The sequence below is a fragment of the Rhincodon typus genome, chromosome 5, assembly GCF_021869965.1.
Source record: "Rhincodon typus isolate 14 chromosome 5, sRhiTyp1.1, whole genome shotgun sequence".
Taxonomy (NCBI): domain Eukaryota; kingdom Metazoa; phylum Chordata; class Chondrichthyes; order Orectolobiformes; family Rhincodontidae; genus Rhincodon; species Rhincodon typus.
Window position 1 is genome coordinate 84,127,096 of NC_063336.1, and position 23,416 is coordinate 84,150,511.

Consider the following 23,416-nt stretch of genomic DNA (forward strand, 5'->3'; position numbering starts at 1 on the left):
GGGGAGTGTTGCTAAACAAAAAGACCTCGGAGTGCAGGTTCACAGTTCCTTGACAATGGAGTCGCGGGTAGATAAGATAGTGAAGGTGGTGTTTGGAATGCTTGCCTTTATTGGTCAGTGCATTGAGTATAGGAGTTGGGAAGTCATGTTGCAGCTGTACAGGACATTGGTTAGGCCACTTTTGGACTACTGCATGTAATCTGGTCTCCTTGCTATAGAAAGGATGTTGTAAAACTTGAAAGGGTTCAGAAAAGATTTACAAGGATGTTGCCAGGGTTGGAGGTTGAGCTATAGGGACAGGCTAAATAGGCTGGGGCTATTGTCCCTGGAGCGTCAGTGGCTGAGGGGTGACCTTCTGGAGTTTTATAAAATCGTGAGGGGGAGTTTTATAAAATCGTGAGCGGCATGTGGGAATCCAAAACTAGAGGGCATAGGTTTAAAGATTTAAAAAAAAAAAAGACCTTTAGGGGCAACTTATTCATGCAGAGGGTGGTGCGTATGGAATGAGCTGCCAGAGAAAGTGGTGGAGGCTGTTACAATTACAACATTTAAAGGCATCTGGACGTGTGTATGAATAGGAAGGGTTTAGAGGGATATGGGCCAAATGCTACCAAATGGGACTAGATTTATTTAGGATATCTGGTCGGAATGGACAAGTTGGACTGAAGGGTCTGTTTCCATGTTGTATATTTTTATGACTCTATCCAACCTCATGAACCAGTCATGGGATTGCATCTAATGGTAGGTAGTGTTTTTGGATTTTGCAAGCTGGGGCTTGCTGACTGGTCTGTATTCAGTTTTCTTTATGCAATAGGCAGAAGGATCATAGTATTTGGCTAATTTCTGGGACCTATGGCTTATATATGTGGTGCCACACTGCGCTGAAATCAAATTGTGATATTGTACAGTAGGCAGGATGAATTTTTGCACTGACAGGCCATGCTTTTTTTTTGAAAACTCAACACCAGTTGCTGTGCTCAGGCCAGTTTTCAAAGAGCTGAAGTGTTTTAATGAGGTGAGCTGGTCAATGAAGGGATAGGAGAGTGAGGGGAGTTGTTGGGTGATATGGTGGGGAGGGTTGGATGGAGTGTGGTTGGCTGCAGGTGCTGGTGGATGGGACTGTGTGGAGGAGATTGAAGTGGGAGGGGATGGTGAATTCCGCTTTGCTGCAAGTAGTAACGTATGCCAGAAATTGACAGGGAACAAAAGAAGTGCAAGATTTAGACAACTGTTTTAAACCTTAAGGTCGGTAGTCTTGGAAGGGGCATCCCTGCTCTGAACATGAACTGTTTCAGTATCTCAGGAGTTATGAATATGCTGACCATTGTGCAAACATTAGTGGACATCTCCACTTCTGAATTTAAGACATAGGGAAGGGCATTGATGAAGCAGCTGAAGACACTAATGCCTCAAACACTACCCCAAGGAATGTCTGCAGCGATGTCTTGTGACTGAGATGATTGTCCTCAAACAACCACAACCATCTTCCATTGTGCAAGCTATGACTCCAACCAGCAAAATGTTTGCCCCCAATTCCTATTGATTCCAGTTTTGCCAAGGCTCCTTGATGCTACACTTGGTCTCATGTAGCCTTGATGTCAAGGGCTGTTACTCTTGCCTCATCTCTGCAATTCAATTCTTTTTGTCCTTGTTCGACCAAGGGTGTAATGAGGTTGGGAGCTGAGTGAGCCCTGGCAGAACCCAAACTGGGAATCAGTGAGCAGATTATTACTGATGAATTGCCACTTGATAGAACTGCTGATTGGCATCTTCCATCACTTTACTGATGCTGTAATCGGCCAGGTTGGACAAGCCTTGTTTTTCCAAGGATCAGACGTCACCGAGCAATTTTTCATTGTCTGTTAGAAGCAAGTATTGTAGCTGTACCTGGAACAGCTTAGGCAGGTCTGGAGGACAGACTGATAGGGTGATAATTGGCTAGTTGTATGCGTCTTGCTTTTTCTTTCCTCTGCTTTGATTGGACACGTGGACAATTTTCCATATTGCAGATTAGAAGCAAGTGTTGTGGCTGTACTGGAACAGCTTGGCTATAGGCTCAACTAATTCTGGAGTACAAATAAAAACCAAAAGAGCTGCAGATCCTAAAAATCCAAAAGGGTCATTGAACCCAAAACGTTAACTCTGATTTCTATTTTTGTCTCTGGAGTACAAATCTTCACTACTACTGCCGGAACGTTATCACGGCCATAGGCTTTGCAGCAATCAGTGCCTTCAGCTGTTTTTTGCTATCATGTGGAGTGAACTGAATCGGCTGAATACTGGTGTCTTTGATAGAGGGGATCTCAGGATGACATTGAGATGGATTATCCACTTAGCACTTTTGGCAGAATATGTATATTTTAATTGTGTTTAATTAAGCCTTGATAGATTCCATATAAATAGATATCAATAGAATGAAGTTGGTTGTTGGGTTAGGAAATTTGTGCTTGTAATGTGTAACCCCAAAATGAAATATAAATGTAGAAAGATTGGCTCCAGTTTTTTCTTTACCACTTAGCTTTCCTGATGAAAACAAACATTCCCAGCTCCCACCCCATAGTCCCATGTCCTTTGGGAGAAAGGCAGTGGTGAAATCTACTAAAAGTGAGACAATTTAGAAATTGCAGCAGCACTGGAGATGCAGGAAGAAACAGTAACTGCTGTGAAGAAAGAAAGAGTGGAAGAAGAACATTTCCATTTCTAATTCAGTCAGTCACTTTGGATAGTGGTCAGAGGATTATGAAGAAACTGGAGAAGAGGTACAGAGTAGATTTTAGATCAGTGAACTTTACAAGTTGACAGGGGATGGGAGGAGGGAAAATGTGGCAGAGTTAAAGGTGGGGCAACAGCACATTTTATACAAAATTCCTGAGTAAGAGCAGGGCTTACCAAAACTATGAACAGACTTCCATATAGAGGTGAGGTGGTTCAACAATGAAATCATAGCTGCTTAAAAATATTAAAACAACGAACACAATAGTGCAGATGATAGAAATAAATAAAGGCAAATAAAAACAAAAGAAAATACTGGTCAGGAGAGAGTGAGAACGAGAAACACAATTAGCATTTCAGGTCCATGACCTTTTTTGTCTTAATGGGGAGAAATTGGGCTGGCTGATGTCATACTGACAGCTCTGAATCAAAAGATCAACAGAGAAGTTTTTCCAAGTGGGACGTTCCTGAAAGATAAACAGTAGCTAACTGAACACCAAAATAAACTTGCAATATTGCAGATGCTGGGAATACGAAATAAATGAAAGTTAGAATTAGGTTCTAACTTCATGCAATCCTCCAAGCCCTCATTTAAAAACATCTTGCCAGCTTGGTACCATATTCAGTTCTGCTACTTGAAGGTACTCACTTGTGTTACGCCAACTCGCACCTCTCGGCTAACGGACCCGCCACCTTTCAGCATCTCTCCACCACTCCTCAGGAATCCCGAACCACCACGTAGGAATCCTGTTGCCAACAATTCCAAGACCTCCTCCAGAGTGGCACGCTTTATATTCTGCCGCATCACTAGAAAGAAAGTAATATTTAACTATATGATTGACAGGAGTGGCTGAATAAGCTGAGTTCTTTTCTCAAGAAAAGTGAAGGCTGAGGTGTGACCTAGCAGAGGTCTATAAAATTATGAAGAAGATGTTGGAGAAAATAAGCAAGAGACAAATGTTTCCACTTGCAAGGTGAGCAAAACTAGGGTCCAGTTAGTTAAATACAAGATGGTCACTAATAATTCCAATTGGAAATTCAGGAAAATACTCCTTATTCAGAAAGGAGGTTAGAACATGGAACTTGCTATTACAGGGAGGAAGTTAGCAAAATTACAGGAATTTCACAAAAGGAATTGCTAATAATGGTCATATTAGGTAGGGGGAGGAAGCCTGGTGTGGAATATTGACACTGGCAAGGATTTATTAGGCAGTGATTTGTTTCAGGATTGTAAGTCTGATGTCAGAATGTCCTAAATGACTATGGAATTAGTAGTAGTAAGTTTACACTAGATTACAGAAAAAGGCAGAGAAGAATATTGTATTCAGAAAACAGTGATCTAAAAATATGCATGATAGGACCAATATCTCCAGGTTGCTAAAGAATACAGATGTTTATTTAAAAACCACAGGTGTTGTAATAATTTCTAAAGGAAGCATACATACCAGCACCTTTCCAGATCTCTCTGGAATGTGGAGATAAAGTAGAAGATGCGCCATTTCTCATTGAATGGCAGAGCTGGCTCAAAGGGCTGAATGGCCTACTCCTGCTCCTATTTTTCTAGAGCACATGCTATTTTAGATCTAGTATTATGTAAAGAGCTAAATAGTCATTTTGTTGGAAAAGAACCTGTAAGAATGAGTGACCACAATAAGACAGAACTTTGCGTTACATTCGAAAATAAGGTAATTCATTCTGAGGCAAGGGTGTTAAATTTGAACAAGGGAAATTATGAAACCATGAGGCACAAGTTTGGCTGAGATTGACTGGCAAAGTAGGATAAAAAGCATGACTGTACATAATCAATGGATAGTCTTTACAGAACTACTACATTATTTCTGGCAACTATACATTTCCTCAAGGTGCAAAAACCTCAATAAAGGTCAGTAACAATAGCTAACAAAAGTAGTTTAGGATTGTAGAAGACTGAAAGAACAACATAAAAAGCTGCCAGATTTAGCAGTAATTCTGAAGCTTGGGATGTTCATCAAAATGACAAAGGGCAACCAAAAAATTGATAAGGAAAGGGAGAATAAAATATGGATGCAACTCAGCAAAAAAAAAAAAAAAAACAGGTTTCTGTACATACGTCAAAAAAAAGAGGGGTTAGGCTAAAACACGTGGGTCCATTAAAGGCAGTCATGAAAATTTACAATGGGGAATACAGAAATGGCAGAGAAGCTAAATGATTGCTTTGATTTCACTGAGCAAGATACCAGAAAGCTCCCAGAACTAGAGATGCAAATGGTTAGGGAGTCTGAGGTGTTAAAGGATACTTGTATTAGCAAGAAGATTGTATTGGAGAAATTAATGGGGCTGAAAGTTGAGAAATCCTAAAAATCTGATGGCCTACATCTCAGTGCCGAAAGAGGTGGCTGTAGAGATAGATAATCCACAGGTGGTTCGACTATCTATAGATATTCTATAGACATGGAATTCTGTAGAATTCCATAGATTCTGTAATGATTTCTACAGATTGTAAGGTAGAAACGTAAAAACGCTGTTTAAGAAGACAGAGAGAAAACAGTGAAACTCAGACTGTCAGCCTTATATCAGTAATACGGAAACTGCTAGAATCTATTACAAAGGATGGGATATAGAGACACCTGGTTGATAATGATCTGATTGGATATAGCCAGCAAGGATTTTTTTTATTCACTTGTGAGACATAGATATCACTAGCTGGGCCAGCAATTATTGCCCATATCTAGTTGCCTTTCAGAAGGTGATGGTGATCTGCCACCTTGAACCACTGCAGTCCACACACTGAGTTGACCCATAATGCCCTTAGGGAGGGAATTCCAGCATTTTGACACTTTTAAAGGAACAGCAGTATATTTCCAAGTCAGGGTGGTGAGTGGCTTGGAGGGGAACTTCCAAGTGGTAACGTTCCCATGCATCTGCTACCCTTGTCCTTCTAAATAGAAGTGGTCATGGGTTTGGAAGGTGCTGTCGAAGGATCTTTGGTGAATTTCTGCAGTGCATCTTGCAGCAAGTACACACTGCTGCTATTGAACTTTGGTGGTGGAGAGAGTGGATGTGGTGCCAATTGAGCCCACTTTGTTCTGGATGGTGTCAAGCTTCTTGAGTGTTGTTGGAGCTGCACCCATTCAGGCAAATGGGGAGTATTCCATCACACTTCTGACTTGTGCCTTGTACATGGTGGACAGGCTTTGGGGAGTCAGGCGGTGAGTTATTTGCTGCAGTATTCCTAGCCTCTGACCTGCTCTTGTAGCCACTGTGTTATATGATGAGTCTAGTTGAGCTTCTGGTCAATGGTAATCACAAGGATGTTAATAGTGGGGCATTCAGTGATGGTAACACCATTGAACATCAAGGGGTTATGATTAGATTGTCCTTTATTGGAAATGCTCATAATCTGGCATTTGCATGGCACAAATGTGATTTGCCACTTGTCAGCCCAAGCCTGGATACTGTTAGTATCTTGTTGCATGCGAACATGGACTGCTTCAGCATCCACGTTATTGCAAATGGTGCTGAACGTTGCACAATCAGTAAACATCCCCACTTCTGACCTTATGACAGAGAGAAGGTCACTGATGAAGCAGCTAAAGATTGTTGGGCCTAGGATACTACCCTGAGGAACTCCTGCAAAGATGTCCTGAAGCTGAGATGACTGACCTCCAACAACCACAGCCATCTTCCTTTGAAGCACGTATGTCTCCAACTGGCAGGGAGTTTGCCTGATACCCAATGATTCTAGTTTTACTCGGGCTCCTTGATGCCACACACAGTCAAATGCAATCTTCATGTCAAGAGGTGTCACTCTCACCACAGCTCTGGAATTCAGCTCTTTTGTCCATGTTTGAACCAAGGCTGTAATGAGGTCAGGAAGTGAGTGGCCCTGGTGGAACCTAAACTGGGTGTCACTGGAGCAGGTGCTGCTTGAAAACACCATTGATGATACCTTCCATTACTTTACTAATGATAGTGAGTAGATTGATGGGGCGGTAATTGGTGGGTCGGATTTGTCCTGCTTTTTGAGAGTACAGGACACACCTGGGTAATTTTCCACACTGTCAGGTTGATGTCAATGTTATAACTGCACTGGTGCAGCTTGGCTAAGGGAGTGGCAAGTTCTGGAGCACAAGTCTTTAGTACTATTGCCGGAATGTTATCACAGTCCATAATCTTTACACTATCCAGTGCCTCCAGCCATTTCTTGATACCACATGGAGTGAATCGGATTGACGGAAGACTGGCATCTGAAATGCTGGGGACCACCGTAGGAGACTGAGATGGATCATCCACTTGGCACTTCTGGCTGAAAATTGCAGTGAATATTTCAGCCTCATCTTTTGCATTTATGTGCTGGGCTCTTCCATCATTGAGGATGGGGATATTTGTGGAGACCAAGCGGTGGATATGACTGGCCATGAGGTTGCAGATTGTGCTGGAGTACAATTCTGCTGCTGTTGATGGCCCACAGCGCATTGTGGATGCCCAGAGTCACGAATGGAAAATTGTGTTTGTTGAACTTGGAGATATTTTGAAGATGTTACTAACAAAATTGATAAAGGAGAGCCAATGGACATAGTATACTTAAGAAGGCTTTTGATAAAATCCCCTACAGGAGCTGGTTAGTGAGATAAAAAGGACATGGGATAGTAGGTAATGTGTCAGCATGGATTAATAATTGGTTCAGCAGCATCAGGAGGAATTGATGGGCAAGAACATGGTAGAGGGAAAAGGTGAGGTTATTCGTTTTGGTGGAAAGAACGGATGTGTAAAGTACTTCTTAAGTGGCAAGAGTTTGGAAAGTGTAGTCATACAAAGGGACCTGGGACTCCTTGTCAACATCTCTTTGAAGGTTAACATGTGGGTGCATCAAGCTATTTGGCAAGGTAATGGAACACTAGCATTTATCACAAGAGGATGAGTGTACAGGAGTACTGAAGTCTTGGTTCAGTTTCATAGGGGCTTGGTTAGATCACACCTGAAGCACTGTATACAGTTTTTGTCTCCTTATCTCACGAAAGATACAACTGCCACAGAGTGAGTGCAACAAAGCTTCACCAGACTTATTCACAGGATAGCAGGACTGTCCTATGGAGAAAGATTGGGCAAAGCAGGACATGTTCTCAAGTTTTGAGGAATTAGAGATGATCTCATTGAAATCTATGAAATCCTTAAAAGGGATAGACAGAGTAAAGGCATAATGTTTCCTCTGGTTTCAGAGCCTAGAACCAGGAGGCACGATTTAAAAATTATGGGGTTGCCTCTTGGGTCTGAGATGAGGAGAATTTTTTTTTTAAAAAAAAACGCAGAGGGTTGTGAATCTTTGGAATTCACTACCACAGAGGACAGTGGATGGGTAGTCTTTCAGTTTAAGATAGAGATTGATTCATTTCTTACTGCCATTGGTATACAGGGTTATTGGGATGTGGTGAGGAAACAGTATTGAAAATGTGCAATCAGTTAGGATTGTATTGAATGGTGAGTCAGACTCAACAGACTGAAATGATGTACTCCTGTCTTTATGTTTCAACATTCTTAGGTTCCTATGTTCTTGGGAAACAAACCAACCCATTACTTTCTGGGATGCATACCTGCTGCTTGTTTGGGTGTTAAAGCTGTTGCCATGACAGTGCCGAGTAATTTGGACACTGCAACTCTGACCCCATAATTAGATCCTTCCAGGGCTTTAAAGCAAAGAGTAGCTAGGTTTTCTAGTTCTGTGGTCCACATGAAGACTGACTCCTTTTGTAGTTCCAGGAGACACTAGGAGACAAAAGGCATTCTCAAGAGTGCATATGCTCTTAGAAACACATCCAATAAAAATTCGCAGCCTTTCTTCTTTCCACCTCACAGCCATGGCTCACAGCATGATAGCACTCTCATCTCAAGTCAGAAAGCTGTGGATTGAAGTTCCAATCCAGCCCCACATTCTTGCTGCGACATCTTTCATTCACATTCCATAGCTATAGACCAGAAGACTGGAATCAATCATGGTACATGTTTACTTATATTGAAATATTCTATCCCTTACCAGAAAAGATGGCCAAATAATCTTTACTTTATACACGACACAATTGATTGCCAGTAATCTAATGGCCAGCCTATCTCCACTGGTCATATTTATGCCCAAATCAGAATTGTGAATTCATCTCACACAATCCAGGTGGACAATCCCAGAGCAGTACGGAAGGAGTACACTTTATAGTTGGGATAAAAGATCCAATGTCACCATTCAAGTAACAACAGAGGGTTCTTCCAGTACCCAATCAATATTCTGCATTCAACCAACAGTCAACACTGATTAACTGTTAAGAGACCAACCTCCATGCAAGTCAGCTATCATTCTTCCTTTTACAACAATACTGCACCTGGAGCACCTTGTGAGTTTTTAAAAATCTGATAAGCGTACAAGAAGTCAGAAACACATCCCTTACCTTACCAACTGCACACCGAACAGCCATGGATCGGTCAGTCAAACCTGAGCGGGCATTTTTGTAGATATCTCGGTGGCAGGAAGCAGCTGCACCACCCAAACCATTGAGTACCTTCTGTAGGCTCAGCAGGATTTCACTGCGACCCTGTGACTGTTCAAAATACAGAGGTTTTAAAAGAGTTAGAGACCTTCTGTGGTATTGCACCCACAGAGTCAAGACCAAGTGAAGATATTCAGGTGAAGCAGGTTTCAATATAGGTAGTTAAGAACAGACTGAGGCAATTTGTTTCACCTCCTCTGAAGTGATAGAATTCGCACCCTAGCGGCACTTTGGGTATACTGACAGCACGTGAACTGCAGCAGTTTAAGAAGCAGTAATAAAAGCTGCTCTTGCACCTGCTTAATAAAACAAATAGGCTATCTTCATAACCATTTAAGGGCGGAATAATCAGCTTGTGACTTGGTAAGAGTTCCTGGTATCCAGCACAAAATCACAGGCAGTAGGAACATTGGTAGACTATTCTACAGGATACACTGAAACTGAGGGGAGAAGGGTCAGTGAAGATTCATTCATTCCGATGTTAATATAGATGGAAAGCTACAATTTGGGTGTAATATTGGAGACTGCTTCTGATTTGTTACTCAGTGTGAGTGGGTGACCTGACCATGGTCTTCAAGTTTACAAAATGTGGCTGAATTGTCTGCACCGATCAGCATCATTGTTCCTTTCTAATTTCAAGCTACTGCTACCTATGAAGTCTTGACTTTTCACACTAACAACATCGTTACCATGGCAGAACTCTAGCCTAAGCCAGAAAGTCATGGGTTCAAGCCCCACACCAATACCTGAATACACACCCTAGACTGACACTTCAAGGATGTACATCCTGATATTCTGACCAATGACAATCCTTCAACCAATATCTGAAATTTGGCAAGGTCACAATATTGTGGTGGACTTTTAGTCCTCTGCAACATTACATATTCCAGATCACATGTAGTCTGGCAAAGTTAGTTGTGTCAATTTTCCTTTTATCAATGGGTTGCAGTGCATCCAAGTGCCATAGAGTGTCTTGCTCTTCTGCTGGCCAAATAGAATGACAGCCCTGTCCCTGAGCATGGATAGGATTTGTAAAATACTGACAAGTAGAACTGTGCTTTGAACTGTTCACTCCCTTTTCCTCTTTTCAGTCACTCACACCAGCATGTTGCCCAAATGAGACATTGCAACATAGTCTGTATCTGCAGGAAGTTCAGTGCCTTTAGCAGAGGAGTTTAGTGCAGTAATACGGTCACATTTACTTTACAATTACTGGTTAGTCTCAGCACTAAAGATTGTTTTTGTCTTGTGATTGTGTAGGCATGGCAGCCTTTTCAAATGAGAGTTAATGTTCCACTCGCAGCTGATCAATTGTTACATCTGAAGTTTTGATTTTTTTTCAGTAATTAAAACACATGTAGTGTTCCTCCTTGGTTGAATTACACATTAGTAAACTGGTTATGTAAAGTGCATTTGAATACGACTTGATGTTTAAATACTTCCCATATGTTAATAAAAGCAAAATACTATCGATGTGGGAAATCTGAAACAAACAATGGAGAGTGCTGGAGAAACTCGGGTCTGGCAGCATAGTTGGAAAGAGAAACCAAGTTAACGTGTTGAGACCAGTGTGAGTCGTCTTCAGAAATGTGAAAGATCAAAGGCTATCGTTGATAAGAAGCTCCTACATCAGATCAGCTGTGCTAGCTCAATGACAGTTTGATAACAAGGACCTCTGCAAGTCAACAATCAAGCTGATGTGCAGACTGTACTCTTGAGCTGCACCCAGACTTTGATTGGTATCAACGACATGTAAGAGCTCTGGGGAAATTCTAATGTCTACCTCTGCATCCTCTGACTTCAATACAAGACTGTCAAGCTGACACTGGTGTCTTCCTTGAACCCACCTATCATTCTGGTAAATACCTGCAATGTTAACTTTGATGGAGTGGACACTATTTGAATGACCTAAAAGCATCTCTCCCATGAGATCCTGCTTTCTTAAAATTCAAATGGCTAACATTCCAGAGGAGGACAAAGAAAACACTAGGCGTACTCTGAAGCTCTCCTTGACATGCAGTGATATCAACATTAATGACTGGGAAGAGCTTGCTACAAATTATTTAAAATGCTGACAGTTTTTCCAATGAGCTGCATCATGCCTGGTCACTGCATCTTGAGGTAATGCTGGCAGTAAAAGAGAAAAGTAAGCAAATCCCACATTTTGGATCCCATTACCTCATATATCGTCATGTTCCACATGTCAAAAGATCCTGAGTAGACATTATCCTTGCATTGAAGAATAACCAACAATAGCACCTTTTTTATATAAACACTGGATTGTAGTGTTTAACCCTCTCTGCTGGGAGCTGGTTTGCCTCCACCTCAGCTGTCAACTGATCCAGGGTGAGGGAGCAACAGGGCCCAGTAGCATTGAAACAAAGTGTGGGTCCAAGTAGCAGTGACAGATAAGTGATGAAAGCACTTTGGAAGTGAGTTTTAAATAACTAAGTTTTAACTCCGTTTCACTGCGTACGTTTAACTACTCAGCTTCAAATTCGGCCTTTAAACTGTATATATGCAAAAGAGACTACACCATCAGGCAAAAGATAAGACTCTGACATAGCAAATAATATCAAGGCTTATTTAAGTGATTGAAAGATGATAAATATATCAAAAATGTACAGTAGCCATCTATAAATTTGAATAGTCAGCCCAGGTAGAAGTGTAAATCTACCTCAGTTTCCCGAGCTAACAGCAATTCTCTGAGATTGTGGGAACAGTCAGTACCGACAAAGGCCAGTCTCACTCTTGCGACTGTTGTAACCTTTAAATTAGCTTTACCTCAGGTTGATTCAGGCACATTATTACGAGGCAATTGGTTGTTGTTGGGTTAATTTTGTTGGAAATTAGTTATTTATGCACATTGCTCCCTGGAGTGAAACAATGGACTTGTCCACGAGATCCCTCTTATCTGATTTTATACAGCCTTCATTCATTCTCTGGACATGCCATCCCAACGGTCAAGGTCAAATGGAACCTACGTGTCATATATTATCTGAATACTCTGTTCCCACAGAGAAAGCTTACAGCAGCAAAATAATGCATTAAACGCCAAACATCAGTAAATTATCCAAACTTCTAACTACTTCACAGAGCTCTTCTGGCACAATGGTATTGTCCCTACCCCTGGGTCAGAAGGTCCAGATTCAAGTCCCACATGCCCCAGACATATCAAAACACATCCAAACAGGTTGTTTAAAAATATCTATAGTTACTTGGCTAACCACTTATTGTTCAATTTTTATGTAATTGATATTCACTATCAATTAAATCATTTTTCTTAGTGGTTTACTAACTGTGCAGTAATTTTTGTTCAATACATATGATAGTATTCTGTACTTAAAGTGATAACTTTGACCCATTGTATTGAAATTTGGTCTTATTAGCTTCCTATAGTGAATTCTGTCATACGTGTGTTATTTGAAGTAACACAGATTAAGTAACATAGATTCAGTTTACTTGAAAATCTCATACAGGTTTATTTAACAGCTACGACTAATTTGCAGTTACAGATAACTAGGTATGCATCTAGGCTTTAACTTGTTTCTGCTTGGACTGCACATGACAGTTAGTAGTTTCTTCCTGGCCCTTGACCCATTCGTTCTTAAAGTAATAACTTGCCAAATTTAAAACATAAACTTTGTAGAATTTAGTTCAGCTCAAATTGACCATTTTCACTAAAGTAACGTCTAGTGTTCAGGCCTACCTGCAGACATCTTAAGGTGGTAAGCCTCCATATTTTTGGAGTGTCTCATTGGAATGGTTTTCCTTTCCTTCAGAACAGGCAGTCAAGACTTCAGTTTAACCTTCTTAATTGAATGGCAATAGCTCTGCTCATGCCTTGATGTCTCAGTTTTGCATTTACATAGGACTTTTCTCAATCTCAGGAATTTGTTTTGTCACTGTTGTACAGTAATGTGGAAACAGCTGCCAATATGCACATAGCAAGCTGCCACAAGGAATAATGTAATTACTGTGACTTGTATTAGTGATGCACTGCAAGCCATTGATAAAAGGAAAATTGATGCAACTAACTTATTCCAAATCACATTTAGTCCTCTGCAACATTACATTGGACTTGTAGTCTGGCACCGCAATATTATGACGTTGCCAAAATTCAGAACACTAATTCTACTTGTAATTGCCAACATTATTGGTTATAGTTGCAGTAACTGTATTCACGCACCTACAACAGATTTACATCTACATCAGCACAGATGGATTTTACACAGCAGGAGATTCCTGAAGACATAGCGTAATTCCTTTCTACTCAATATTCCAACTAACGAGGCTTCACTCTGAAAACTTGCACAGCCTGCAAATCCCACACCAACACATGGGATTTATGAACATACAGCTTACCTCTGCACTTTTCAGGGCCTTTAAAAGATTGCTGACAGTTTCAGGAAAGGAGCTACCCAATATTCGGCCCATCTTCTCATAAAATGCTCCAATGCAGGCCACTGCTGCCCTGTCAACAACAAAACCCATCACTATTAATTTCATTTTCACTCACACATAAGGAAAGGAAATCACACAGTCCTTCCAAAATGTTTCACAATTCAATTGGACCATGGTTGATCTGTATCTTAATATCATCTATCTGCAATGGATCCATATCCTTTAATGCCTTACTGAATAAAGAAAACAAAAATCAGTGCATATATTTTCATTTGACATGCCACCCACCCCAAACCATTCTGGGGAGGGGGAAAAAAACAGTGGTGGTGAGTGCACGTGCACATAGCACGCATGGGAGTTGGGTACAGGAGAAGAGTAACAGACAACAAGTAAAAAAAAGTTCTAGATTTCCATTGTCTCTTCATGTGAATAAAATTTCCTTACATTAAATTTTGAATGTATTGCTCTAATTTTAAAGTTATCCCTTCTTGATCTGATTCTCCAACCAGAGGAAATGGCTTCTCTCTTGCTACATCAAATCCATGAAGAATCTTAAACATGCCAATCTGATCACCTCTTAAATTTTCCATACTCAAGGGAGTACAAGCATTGCCAACGCAACGTATCCTCAATTTAATGCCTTTAATACTTCAATTTGGCAATTGTGAAAGGAAACATGCAAATGAAAACAAAGCACTTTTAAGAACAGCAATATTTAAAAATGGAGATTGACAGATTTCAAAACACCAATGATACAAAATAATATGTGTACTGTATAATGTGGGGAAAAAGGTTTAAAAAGTAGTTAACCATCCATAATCGCATAAAGTGGCAGAACAGGCTCATTGGGCTGAGTGGCCTATTCCTACTCCCACATTTCTAAAATCTTGCAAAGCTTATTGGGAGTGTGAGCCAACAGTAAGAAAGCAGCTAACAAAAGTCAAATTAAAGACATAGAACACACTCTGCTTGCTCCTACTGTAGATTTGTTTCTGGCCGTCAAGTCTGCACCACTGCCTCCCTCCAGCAGTCAACAGGTTAACCCCAAGTCTTCTACTCACTCACCTTAAAAATGTTTGCATCATTTCACAACAATAAAACCAAAAGTAAGTTTCAGTCAACAGATAGGAAGCTTACTGAATTTCCTGGAATTCCTCGGTGGTTGCATCCAAGTCTCAGTACTTTTGTTAGGAAAACTAAAGCCAATGGGATGGGTTACAAAATCCGCTATGGGACAGAAAGCAAATAGTAGAAGCAATATTTTTTAGACTGGAGATAAGTGCTCAGTACAACAGTATTCGACAGAGCTCCATGTTCAGACCATTGTTCCTTATGGTATATATTCATAACCTGGCCTTTGGTATACAGGACACAAATTCAAAGTTGTTACAGCAGATAAAATTCAAAATGTAATAATGAGGATACTAACAAAGAAGGAAAAAGGCAAGCTGGTGAAATGGATAGACATATGGCATACAAAAATTAAAAGCAGAGAAGTGTGAAGTAGTTCATTTTGGTAAGAAGAATGATGTGAAGCAATATAAAATAAACAGTAGCATTGAAAGGGGTGCAGGGATAGAGGGACATGGGTATACGTAGCCAAATCTTTGAAAGTGACAGGAGTTAAGAAGGTTGTTAAGAATGCATACAGAATCCATGACTTTATGAATAGGGGCACAAAGTACAGAAGCAAGGAAGTTATGCACAGTCTTTATAATGCACTTTATGAAGACATTAGAAAATAAATCCTATTTGGAGTATTGTGAAACATTTATTCTTATCTTTCTAAGACAAATTACTGGCAAATTTTTCATTCAGAGTCTCACTCCTGATACATTGAACGGAAGTAAAACCTCTCAGTATGTGAGCATCACTAGTAATTTTGAAGTAGCAATTTGTGTTCTTTTATCAAAGTGGTGCACTGGCAGTACAGCCCAATTGGCCTTATGCTGTGCTGTAAAATTCCATACAATTTCCAGTCAGCTCTTACACAGACCACCTACTTCATTTAAATTAGTCATGCTTGCTATACCAGAAGTATGTGTTTTCTTTCCATAACTTGCACTTACAATTTGGTGGGCAGGTAGGAAGATGTGTCATCCTTACTCTTGATGATGTCGTTACATTTATCCAAAGTTTGGAAGACCGTGAAGGTATCCCCAATGCTGTAGAGGGTAGCTAGATTCTTAGCCAACAGCTTGCGTGTGGGAGGGCCTGATGAGCTGCTTATCAGCTCAGTTAGTTGTTCTACCAGTTTCTTTTGTTTTTCTTTCACATCCACCTGATGCCACCAAGAGGGAATAAATAGAAAAGGGAAATACAAATCAGTTGAGATTAAGAAGTGATATTTGAGGATAAGTTAAATTCTCGTATGTTTGACCCGATTGGTGATAAATGAAGCAGAGTTGTTTCATTTTACAGCAACCCGTCAGTTCCCATCCTTGTACTTACGGAGTCACTCCTCATGCTGCTCTGTCAGTATATTATGAGGTCAGCTTCCAAAAACATTCTTGATACCCAACCCCTCTTCTCCACACCCACATCAATACTGCCTGTCTGACATCAGGCCTTGGATAAGTCACAACTTTCTCTAACAGAGCAGGCATCATCACATTTGGATTCTGCCATTAAGTCATCTCCCTTGCTACTGACTTTATTCTTTCCTTGGCTGCAAACTCTTGATGCCTATTTAAAGTTAGGGCACAGTTTCAAATCTCTTATTTCATTAAGCACAAGCGTTTTCCCATTTCAGGGTAGAATTGCCAGTCAGCACTTTTACCCCCATCCCACTGCTGATCAAATTCTGATTCATAGCTGTGTTAGTAACTTATTATTTTTCATGCTGTCTCAACTGACTTCTAATTCTTTCCACATCCACATTCTCTAACTAGCCCAAACACTCTCCCATCCGTGTCCAGTCTCTTGAATCCATCAATACAGTGTGGAGCTGGAGGAACATAGCAGGTCAGGCAGCATCAGAGGAGCAGGAAAGTCAACATTTCAGGGCTAGACTCTTCATCAGGACTGGGGAGAGGAAAAGGAGCTGGGAAATACAGGGAAGAGGGGTGGGACTGTGGGAAGGTAGGTGGGACAGCGATAAATGGATGCAGGTAGGGGTAATGGGGATTGGTCAGCAGGAAGGGTGAGGCAGATAGGTGGGGAAGAAGATGGGCAGGTTGTGTCAGGTCAAGGAGGCAGGGTTGATCATGGGATGAGGCTGGGGTGGGTGAGGAGATTTTAAAACTGGTGAATTCTATGTTTAGGCCATCGAGCTGTAGGCTCCCGAGGCAGAATAGGAGGTGTTGTTCCTCCAGTTTGTGTGTGGCGTCTTTGTGGCACTGGAGGCGGCCCAGGATGGTCATGTCACCCAGGGAGTGGGAGAGGGAGTTAAAATGGTTGGCATCCAGAAGGTGTTGTTGATTAGAGCATACGGAGCGCAGACGCTCTGCAAATCTGTCACCGAGTCTACGTTTGGTCTCACCAATATAGAGCAGGCCATATCGGGAGCAATGGATACAGCAGACCAGGTTGGAGGATGTACAGGTGAACTCCTGTTGAATATGGAAAGTTTGCTTTGGGCCTCAGATGGAGGGGAGAAGGAGGTGTAGGGGCAAGTGTAGCACCATCTGTGGTTGCAGGGAAAGGTGCCGGGTGTGGTGGAGTTAGCGGGGAGTGTGGAGTGGACGAGGGAGCTGCGGAGTGAGCGGTCCCTAAAAAAGCCGGACAGGGGTGGGGAGGGAAATCTCTCTTTGGTGGCGGAGTCGGATTATAGGTGGTGGAAGTGGCAGAGAATGATACACTGGATGCGGAGGTTGGTGGGGTGGTAATGTGAGGACAAGAGGGATTCTGTCTTTATTTTTGTTGGGGGGAGGGGGTTTGACAGCAGAAGTGCAGGAAGTACAAGGGATGTCCGGGAGTAGATCGCTCCATCTTGGCAGCAGATGCAGCGGAGGAATTGGGAGTAGGGGATCACATTCTTGCAGGAGGGTGGGTGAGAGGAGGTGTAGTCAAGGTAGCTATGGGAGTTGGTGGGTTTGAAATAGACGTCAGTGCTGAGATGGTTACTGGATATGGGGACAGAGATCCAGGAAGGGGAGGGAGGTATTGGAGATGCTTCAGGTAGACTTGAGGTTGGGGCAAAAGGTGGTGGCAAAGTTAATGAACTGTTCAAGTTCCTCATGGGAACACGAGGCGGCGTTGATACAGTCATTGATGTAGCGGAGGAAGAGGTGCTGGTGTAACAGTGGAAGAGGGACTGTTCACGTATCCTATGACGAGGCAGGCATAGCTCGGACCCATACGGGTGCCCATAGCCACCCCTTTAGTTTGTAAGAAGTGGGAGGAGTTAAAGGAAAAGGGTTGAGGGCAAGGACAAGTTCCAATGAGTGGATGAGGTTGTTGGTAGAGGGGGACTGGTTGGACCTGTGGGACAGGAAGAAGCGGAGGGCTTTTAGGCCATCTGCATGGGGGGAGGGGTACAACTGTACAGTGACTGAATGTCCATGGTGAAGATGAGGCTTTGGGGCCACAGAATTAAAAGTATTGGAGGAGGTGGGGAGAGAGAGAGTGGCGTGCCGAACATAGGTGGGGAGTTCCTGGACTGGGAAGGGGGGTCAGAGTCAAGATACACAGAGAGGAGTTCAGTGGGGCAGGGGCAGGCAGAGAATCCATGCAGATGGCCTAAAAGCCCTCCGCTTCTTCCTCTCTGGTAGGCCCAACCAGTCCCCCCTCCACCGACATCCTCATCCGCTTAACAGAACTTGTCCTTACCCTGAACAACTTCTCCATTAACTCCTCCCACTTCCTACAGACTAAGGGCGGCCATGGGCACCCATATGGGCCCAAGCTATGCTTGCCTCTTCATGAGATACATGGAACAGTCCCTTTTCTGCTGTTACACTGGCACCATCCCCCAACTCTCCCTCTGCTACAGTGATGACTGTATTGGCATTGCCTGCACTCCCATAAGGAGCTTGAACAGTTCATCAACTTTACCAGCACCTTTTACACCAACCTCAAATTCACCTGGACCATCTCCGATACCTCCCTCGAATTTCTGGACCTCTCTGTCTCTATCTCCGGTAACCACCTCGAAACTGATATCTATTTCAAGCCCACTGACTCCCACAGCTACCTGGACTACACCTCCTCTCACCCACCCTCCTGCAAGAATGCGATCCCTTACTCCCTCTGCCTCCTCCGCGTCTGCTCCCAAGATGGGGCGTTCCACTCCCGGACGTCCCAGATGTCCACCTATTTCAAGGACTGCAACTTGCCCACTCCAGTGATCAAAAATGCCCTCAACTGCATCTGTTGCATTTCCCGCACTTCTGCCCTCAAACCCTTTCCCCCAACAAAAATAAAGACAGAATTCCCCTGGTCCTCACATCACGCCACCAACCTCCGCATCCAGCGTTTATTCGCCACCACTTCCACCACCTACAATCCAACCCCACCAAAGAGATACTTCCCTCCCCACCCCTATCTACTTTTCGTAGGGACCACTCTCTCCGCAACTCCCTCGTCTGCTCCACACTCTCCACTAACCCCATGACCGCCGGCACTTTTCCCTGCATCCGCAGGAAGTGTTACACCTGCCCCTACACCTCCCCTCTTACTTCCATCCAAGGCCCAAAGCAAACCTTTCATATTCGACAGGGGTTCACCTGTACATCCTCCAACTTGGTCTACTTATCCGCTGCTCCCGATGTGGCCTCCTCTACATTGGTGAGTCCAAGCATAGACGTGGTGACTATTTCGTAGAGCATCTGCACTCTATACATGACAAATGACAACACCTTCCAGTTGCGAACCATTTTAACTCCCCCTCCCACTCCCTGGATGACATGTCCATCCTGGGCCTCCTCCAGCGCCACAATGACACCTCCCACAAATTGGAGGAGTAGCACCTCATATTCCGCCTCGGGAGCCTACAGACTGCTGGCCTTAACATGGAATTCACCAGTTTTAAAATGTCCCCACGCCTGGCCTCATCCCATGTCCAACCCTCCCTCTCATCTCCGCCTCCATGACCTGACAACTCTTCTCTCCCACCTATCCGCTCCACCTATCCCACTGACCAATCCCCACCACTGCCTACCTGCGCTCACCTATCACCATCCCACCTACCTTCCCCAGCCCCACCCCTCCTCTCTCTATTTATTTGCCAGTTCCCTTCCCCCTCCCCATTTCTGAAGAAGAGTCTCAACCTGAACATCAACTTTCCTGCTCCTCTAATGCTGCCTGACCTGCTGTGTTCTCCAGCTTCACACTGTGCTGTCTCTGACTCTAGCATCTGCAGTTCTTGCTATCTCAGAGTCCAATATCCTGTCCTATGCTACTCCAAGTACCTCAATATTCAAAACCCTCACCTTCCACTCTACACTCATCTACCCCTCCACCCTTACACCTTTTCCAGAATCTCTGGTCAGCTGGTCCGGACTTGATTCTTACTCCACTATTACCAGAAAAGTTTCCAACTGCAGAATCCTACTACCGGATCACTTCAGCCTAAAGGAAAGATACAGCAGATCAGCTGGATAGACATATTTCTATTTTGTGGCAAGGTGGAGAAGGGACAAAGAAACCGGTACAGCGATTCTTCTCCTCAGGAAATGACAGCATAGCGGTTTCATTTTTACTGCCCTGGCATTTGACTTCAATTTTCTTCTCAATCATACAATTCTGTATGCTCTTTGAACTTGTAGGAATACACTTCTAGGTTGATACCTGCTTAAAAATTGCAATCAATTATTTTACCAGAAATGCTGCTGCACTCTAAAATGCCAGAGGATCAATCATTTACAATTCATGCTGCTATTTTCCAATTACTCTATCTTCTAGTTCTACCTGCTCGTTTGCCTTTTCTTTCTGAAATTAAACATTCAAACCCTAAACAAGTCAGACTTTTACTCACCTTATTAGCAGCCACAAGTACTTTGTCCAAGAATCGTAGCCATTCAAAAATAAACACAGGCCTTTTTGCTTCAGTTATCTGTGCCAGTGCTTCTTCATTTAACAGTAAGCTGTGGGCTAGCTCCATTCCACTAAGTTATCTGGGCACAGCCCACAAATAACCAGAAATAAGCAGACAGAGGATTCAGCCTCACATATAGTCCAGGGTTACAATTCAGCCCTGTTGTGAAAAAACATTTACTTAGACCATCACTTCACAGATGACAAATTACACAATGCCTATTCAAGAAGAACTACTTTAAAAATAAGCACGTGGGTGCATAGAGTGACCAGTGTAGATATTTTTTAAATCAACCTGTTGAGGTACATTATGACTGACCTCTGGGGGAGGTGGGCCTTAAACCCTGGTCTCCTGGTCCAGCAGTAGGGACATGACTACTGTACCACAAGAGCCTTAAGAATGACCGGTCCAAAACTCTTGCCAGGTTAATAAGGCCATTACAAATGCAAACAAAACACTAAAGGTTCACACTAGAGAAACAGAGCTAAAAAGTAGAGAGATCATGTTAAATTTGTATAGAAATTTGGTTAGACCACATCTGGAGTACTGAAAGTTGTTCCAGTCTCAATAGCGTAAAAAAAAAGACTTGAGATAATTGAAGTGGTGCAAGTAAATATCACTAGAATTATGGCCAAACTGAAAGGTTACACAAATGAGAAAGCATCAAACAAACCAGGACTTGATTCTTGAAATGACTGATGGCCTGTAAAATGTAATTAAGATTATGACAGGATTTGATAATGTAGACATCGAGAATATGTTTCTACTTAAGAAGAAATCCAAAATTCATTACCATATACAAGGTGAAGCAAGACATCCCTGATCTTGTATAGGAATTCTCTCTCTATGAATGCCTTGTTCACTTCCTGCTGCACCTGCACATTTACTTTCAGTGACTTGTGTATGAGGACACCCAGGTCTTTTTGCACCTCCCCTTTTCCAATCTATCATCCAGATAATAATCTGCCTTCCTGTTTTTACTACCAAAATGGATAACCTCATATTCGTCCACATTATACTTCATTTATTTACTCATAATTTGTCCAAACCACATTAAAGGATCTCTGAATCCTCCTAGTCAGCATCGTCTCATCTGCAAACTTGGAAGTATTACATTTAGTTCCCTCATCTAAATCATTAATATACATTGTGAATAGCTGGGGTCCAAACACTGATCCTTCCTCACTAGTCACTCTTTGCCAGTCGGAACATGACCCACTTATTCCTACCCTTTCTTTCCTGTCTGCCAAATAGTTCTTTATCCACGTCAATTTATTACCTCCATTCTCATGTGCTTTAGGTTTACATGCTAATTTCTTATTGAAGCCTTGAATGAACTATATCAAAAACCACAAAGTCCAAGTAAACCTATATTGTGAATAGCTGGGGCCCAAGCTCAGATCCTTATGGTACCCCACTAGTCACAGCATGGCAACCTGAGAATGACCTTTTTTTGTGTTCCCTTCATTAACCAATCTTCTATCCATGGTAGTATATTACTCCTGATTCCCTGAACTTTAATCTCCTGTACAAGACTTTAACAAAGTCTTCTGAAAATCCAAATACCCCAGATCGTCTGGTTTTTCGTTATCAACTCTATTTCTAACATCCTCAAAAATTGTCAGGTTTGTCAAACATAATTTCCCCTTCATAAATCCATGTTGACTCTGTCCAATCAGATAATTATACTTTAAAAATGCAGTAATCATATTCCATAGAACTGATTCTAATATTTTCCCTACTACTGTCCTGTTTCTCTCTTCTTCCATTTTTAAAGTGTGGGTACATTTACAACTTTACAATCTATAAGTGTTACTGTTGAATTTATACACTTTGAAAGCTGATACATCCATTATCTCTGTTGCCATCCCTTTGAACAATCAAGTGAAAATCATGATTTGTCATGGATTTGTCAACTTTGAGTCCCATTAATTTCTCCAACAATACATTTTTCAGTTCTTCTTTCAGGAACTTCTTTCAACTCCACACACTTACTGGGACCCTGGATCTTAATCATTTCAGGGACACTGCTTGTATCTTGATTTATGAAGACACACATACAAAGTATTTGTTTAGCTTCTCTGGCATTTTTCTATTTCCCATTATAAACTCTCCGGTCTTTGCCTGTAATGGATCCACATTTGTCTTTGCTAATCTTTTCCTGCTTGCATACTCATAGAGGGTTTTACATCATGCTTTTATATTTACTATTTTACATTCATATTCTATCCTCTTTTTAACAATTTCTTTGTCCTTCTTTATTCGCAACAATGACCTTACTGGGTGACAAAAGAGGCTGGAGAGACTGAACGCCAGATTAATACCTAAATAAATGTAATTGAGCTGAAATATTAAAGGTTTCAATCTGAACGCATATTGATGCCTGTCCTGTATTTCTATAACTAAAAATGTGGATTTGTACTCAAACATGTTGGCTCATGAGTTTAAAAAAGGAAGATATTTTAATCTTTTCCTCCCACCAGCGTATTACTCAATATGTACTTTAAATGAGTTGTCAGCCTGGTCAGGGAGGAGAGAGCATTGCCCCAAGAATACCTGCTCCTCAATGTCTAGCTAGAAGCATGTACAAAAAAAAACTTCAATGTAATGAAATTTGACATCACCTCATCGTCCATCGAGCAATGTTTCAAGGTAGCGTGCCACAATAATTAGTACAACTTGCAAAACTGTTTCCTTTCAGAGCTTAACCAATATTTATCCCCCAAAACTATTAAAACAAATAATCTGGCAGTGATCACATGGCTGTTTTTGGGAGTTTGCTGAGCACAAAATGTCATGATTCCAGTCCACT

The 23,416-nt window shown here is 42.0% G+C and overlaps 1 protein-coding gene across 3 annotated transcripts in view; it reads right to left on the reverse strand.

The window, feature by feature from the left end:
* The window catches only part of heatr5b (HEAT repeat containing 5B), a 100,481-nt gene that overhangs the window by 76,338 nt on the left and 727 nt on the right, over positions 1–23,416 (reverse strand). For all 3 annotated transcript variants that reach the window (XR_007262072.1, XM_048596579.1, XM_048596580.1), the window contains exons 2-7: positions 20,545–20,763; positions 15,698–15,909; positions 13,590–13,698; positions 9,126–9,275; positions 8,283–8,454; positions 3,362–3,519 (exon numbers count right to left, since the gene is read on the reverse strand). Coding sequence is in view for 2 of the 3 variants with exons in the window: in XM_048596579.1 (XP_048452536.1) it covers positions 3,362–3,519; positions 8,283–8,454; positions 9,126–9,275; positions 13,590–13,698; positions 15,698–15,909; positions 20,545–20,670 (927 nt within the window). In the remaining variant the exon portion in view is untranslated. The remainder of the gene's footprint in view (positions 1–3,361; positions 3,520–8,282; positions 8,455–9,125; positions 9,276–13,589; positions 13,699–15,697; positions 15,910–20,544; positions 20,764–23,416) is intronic.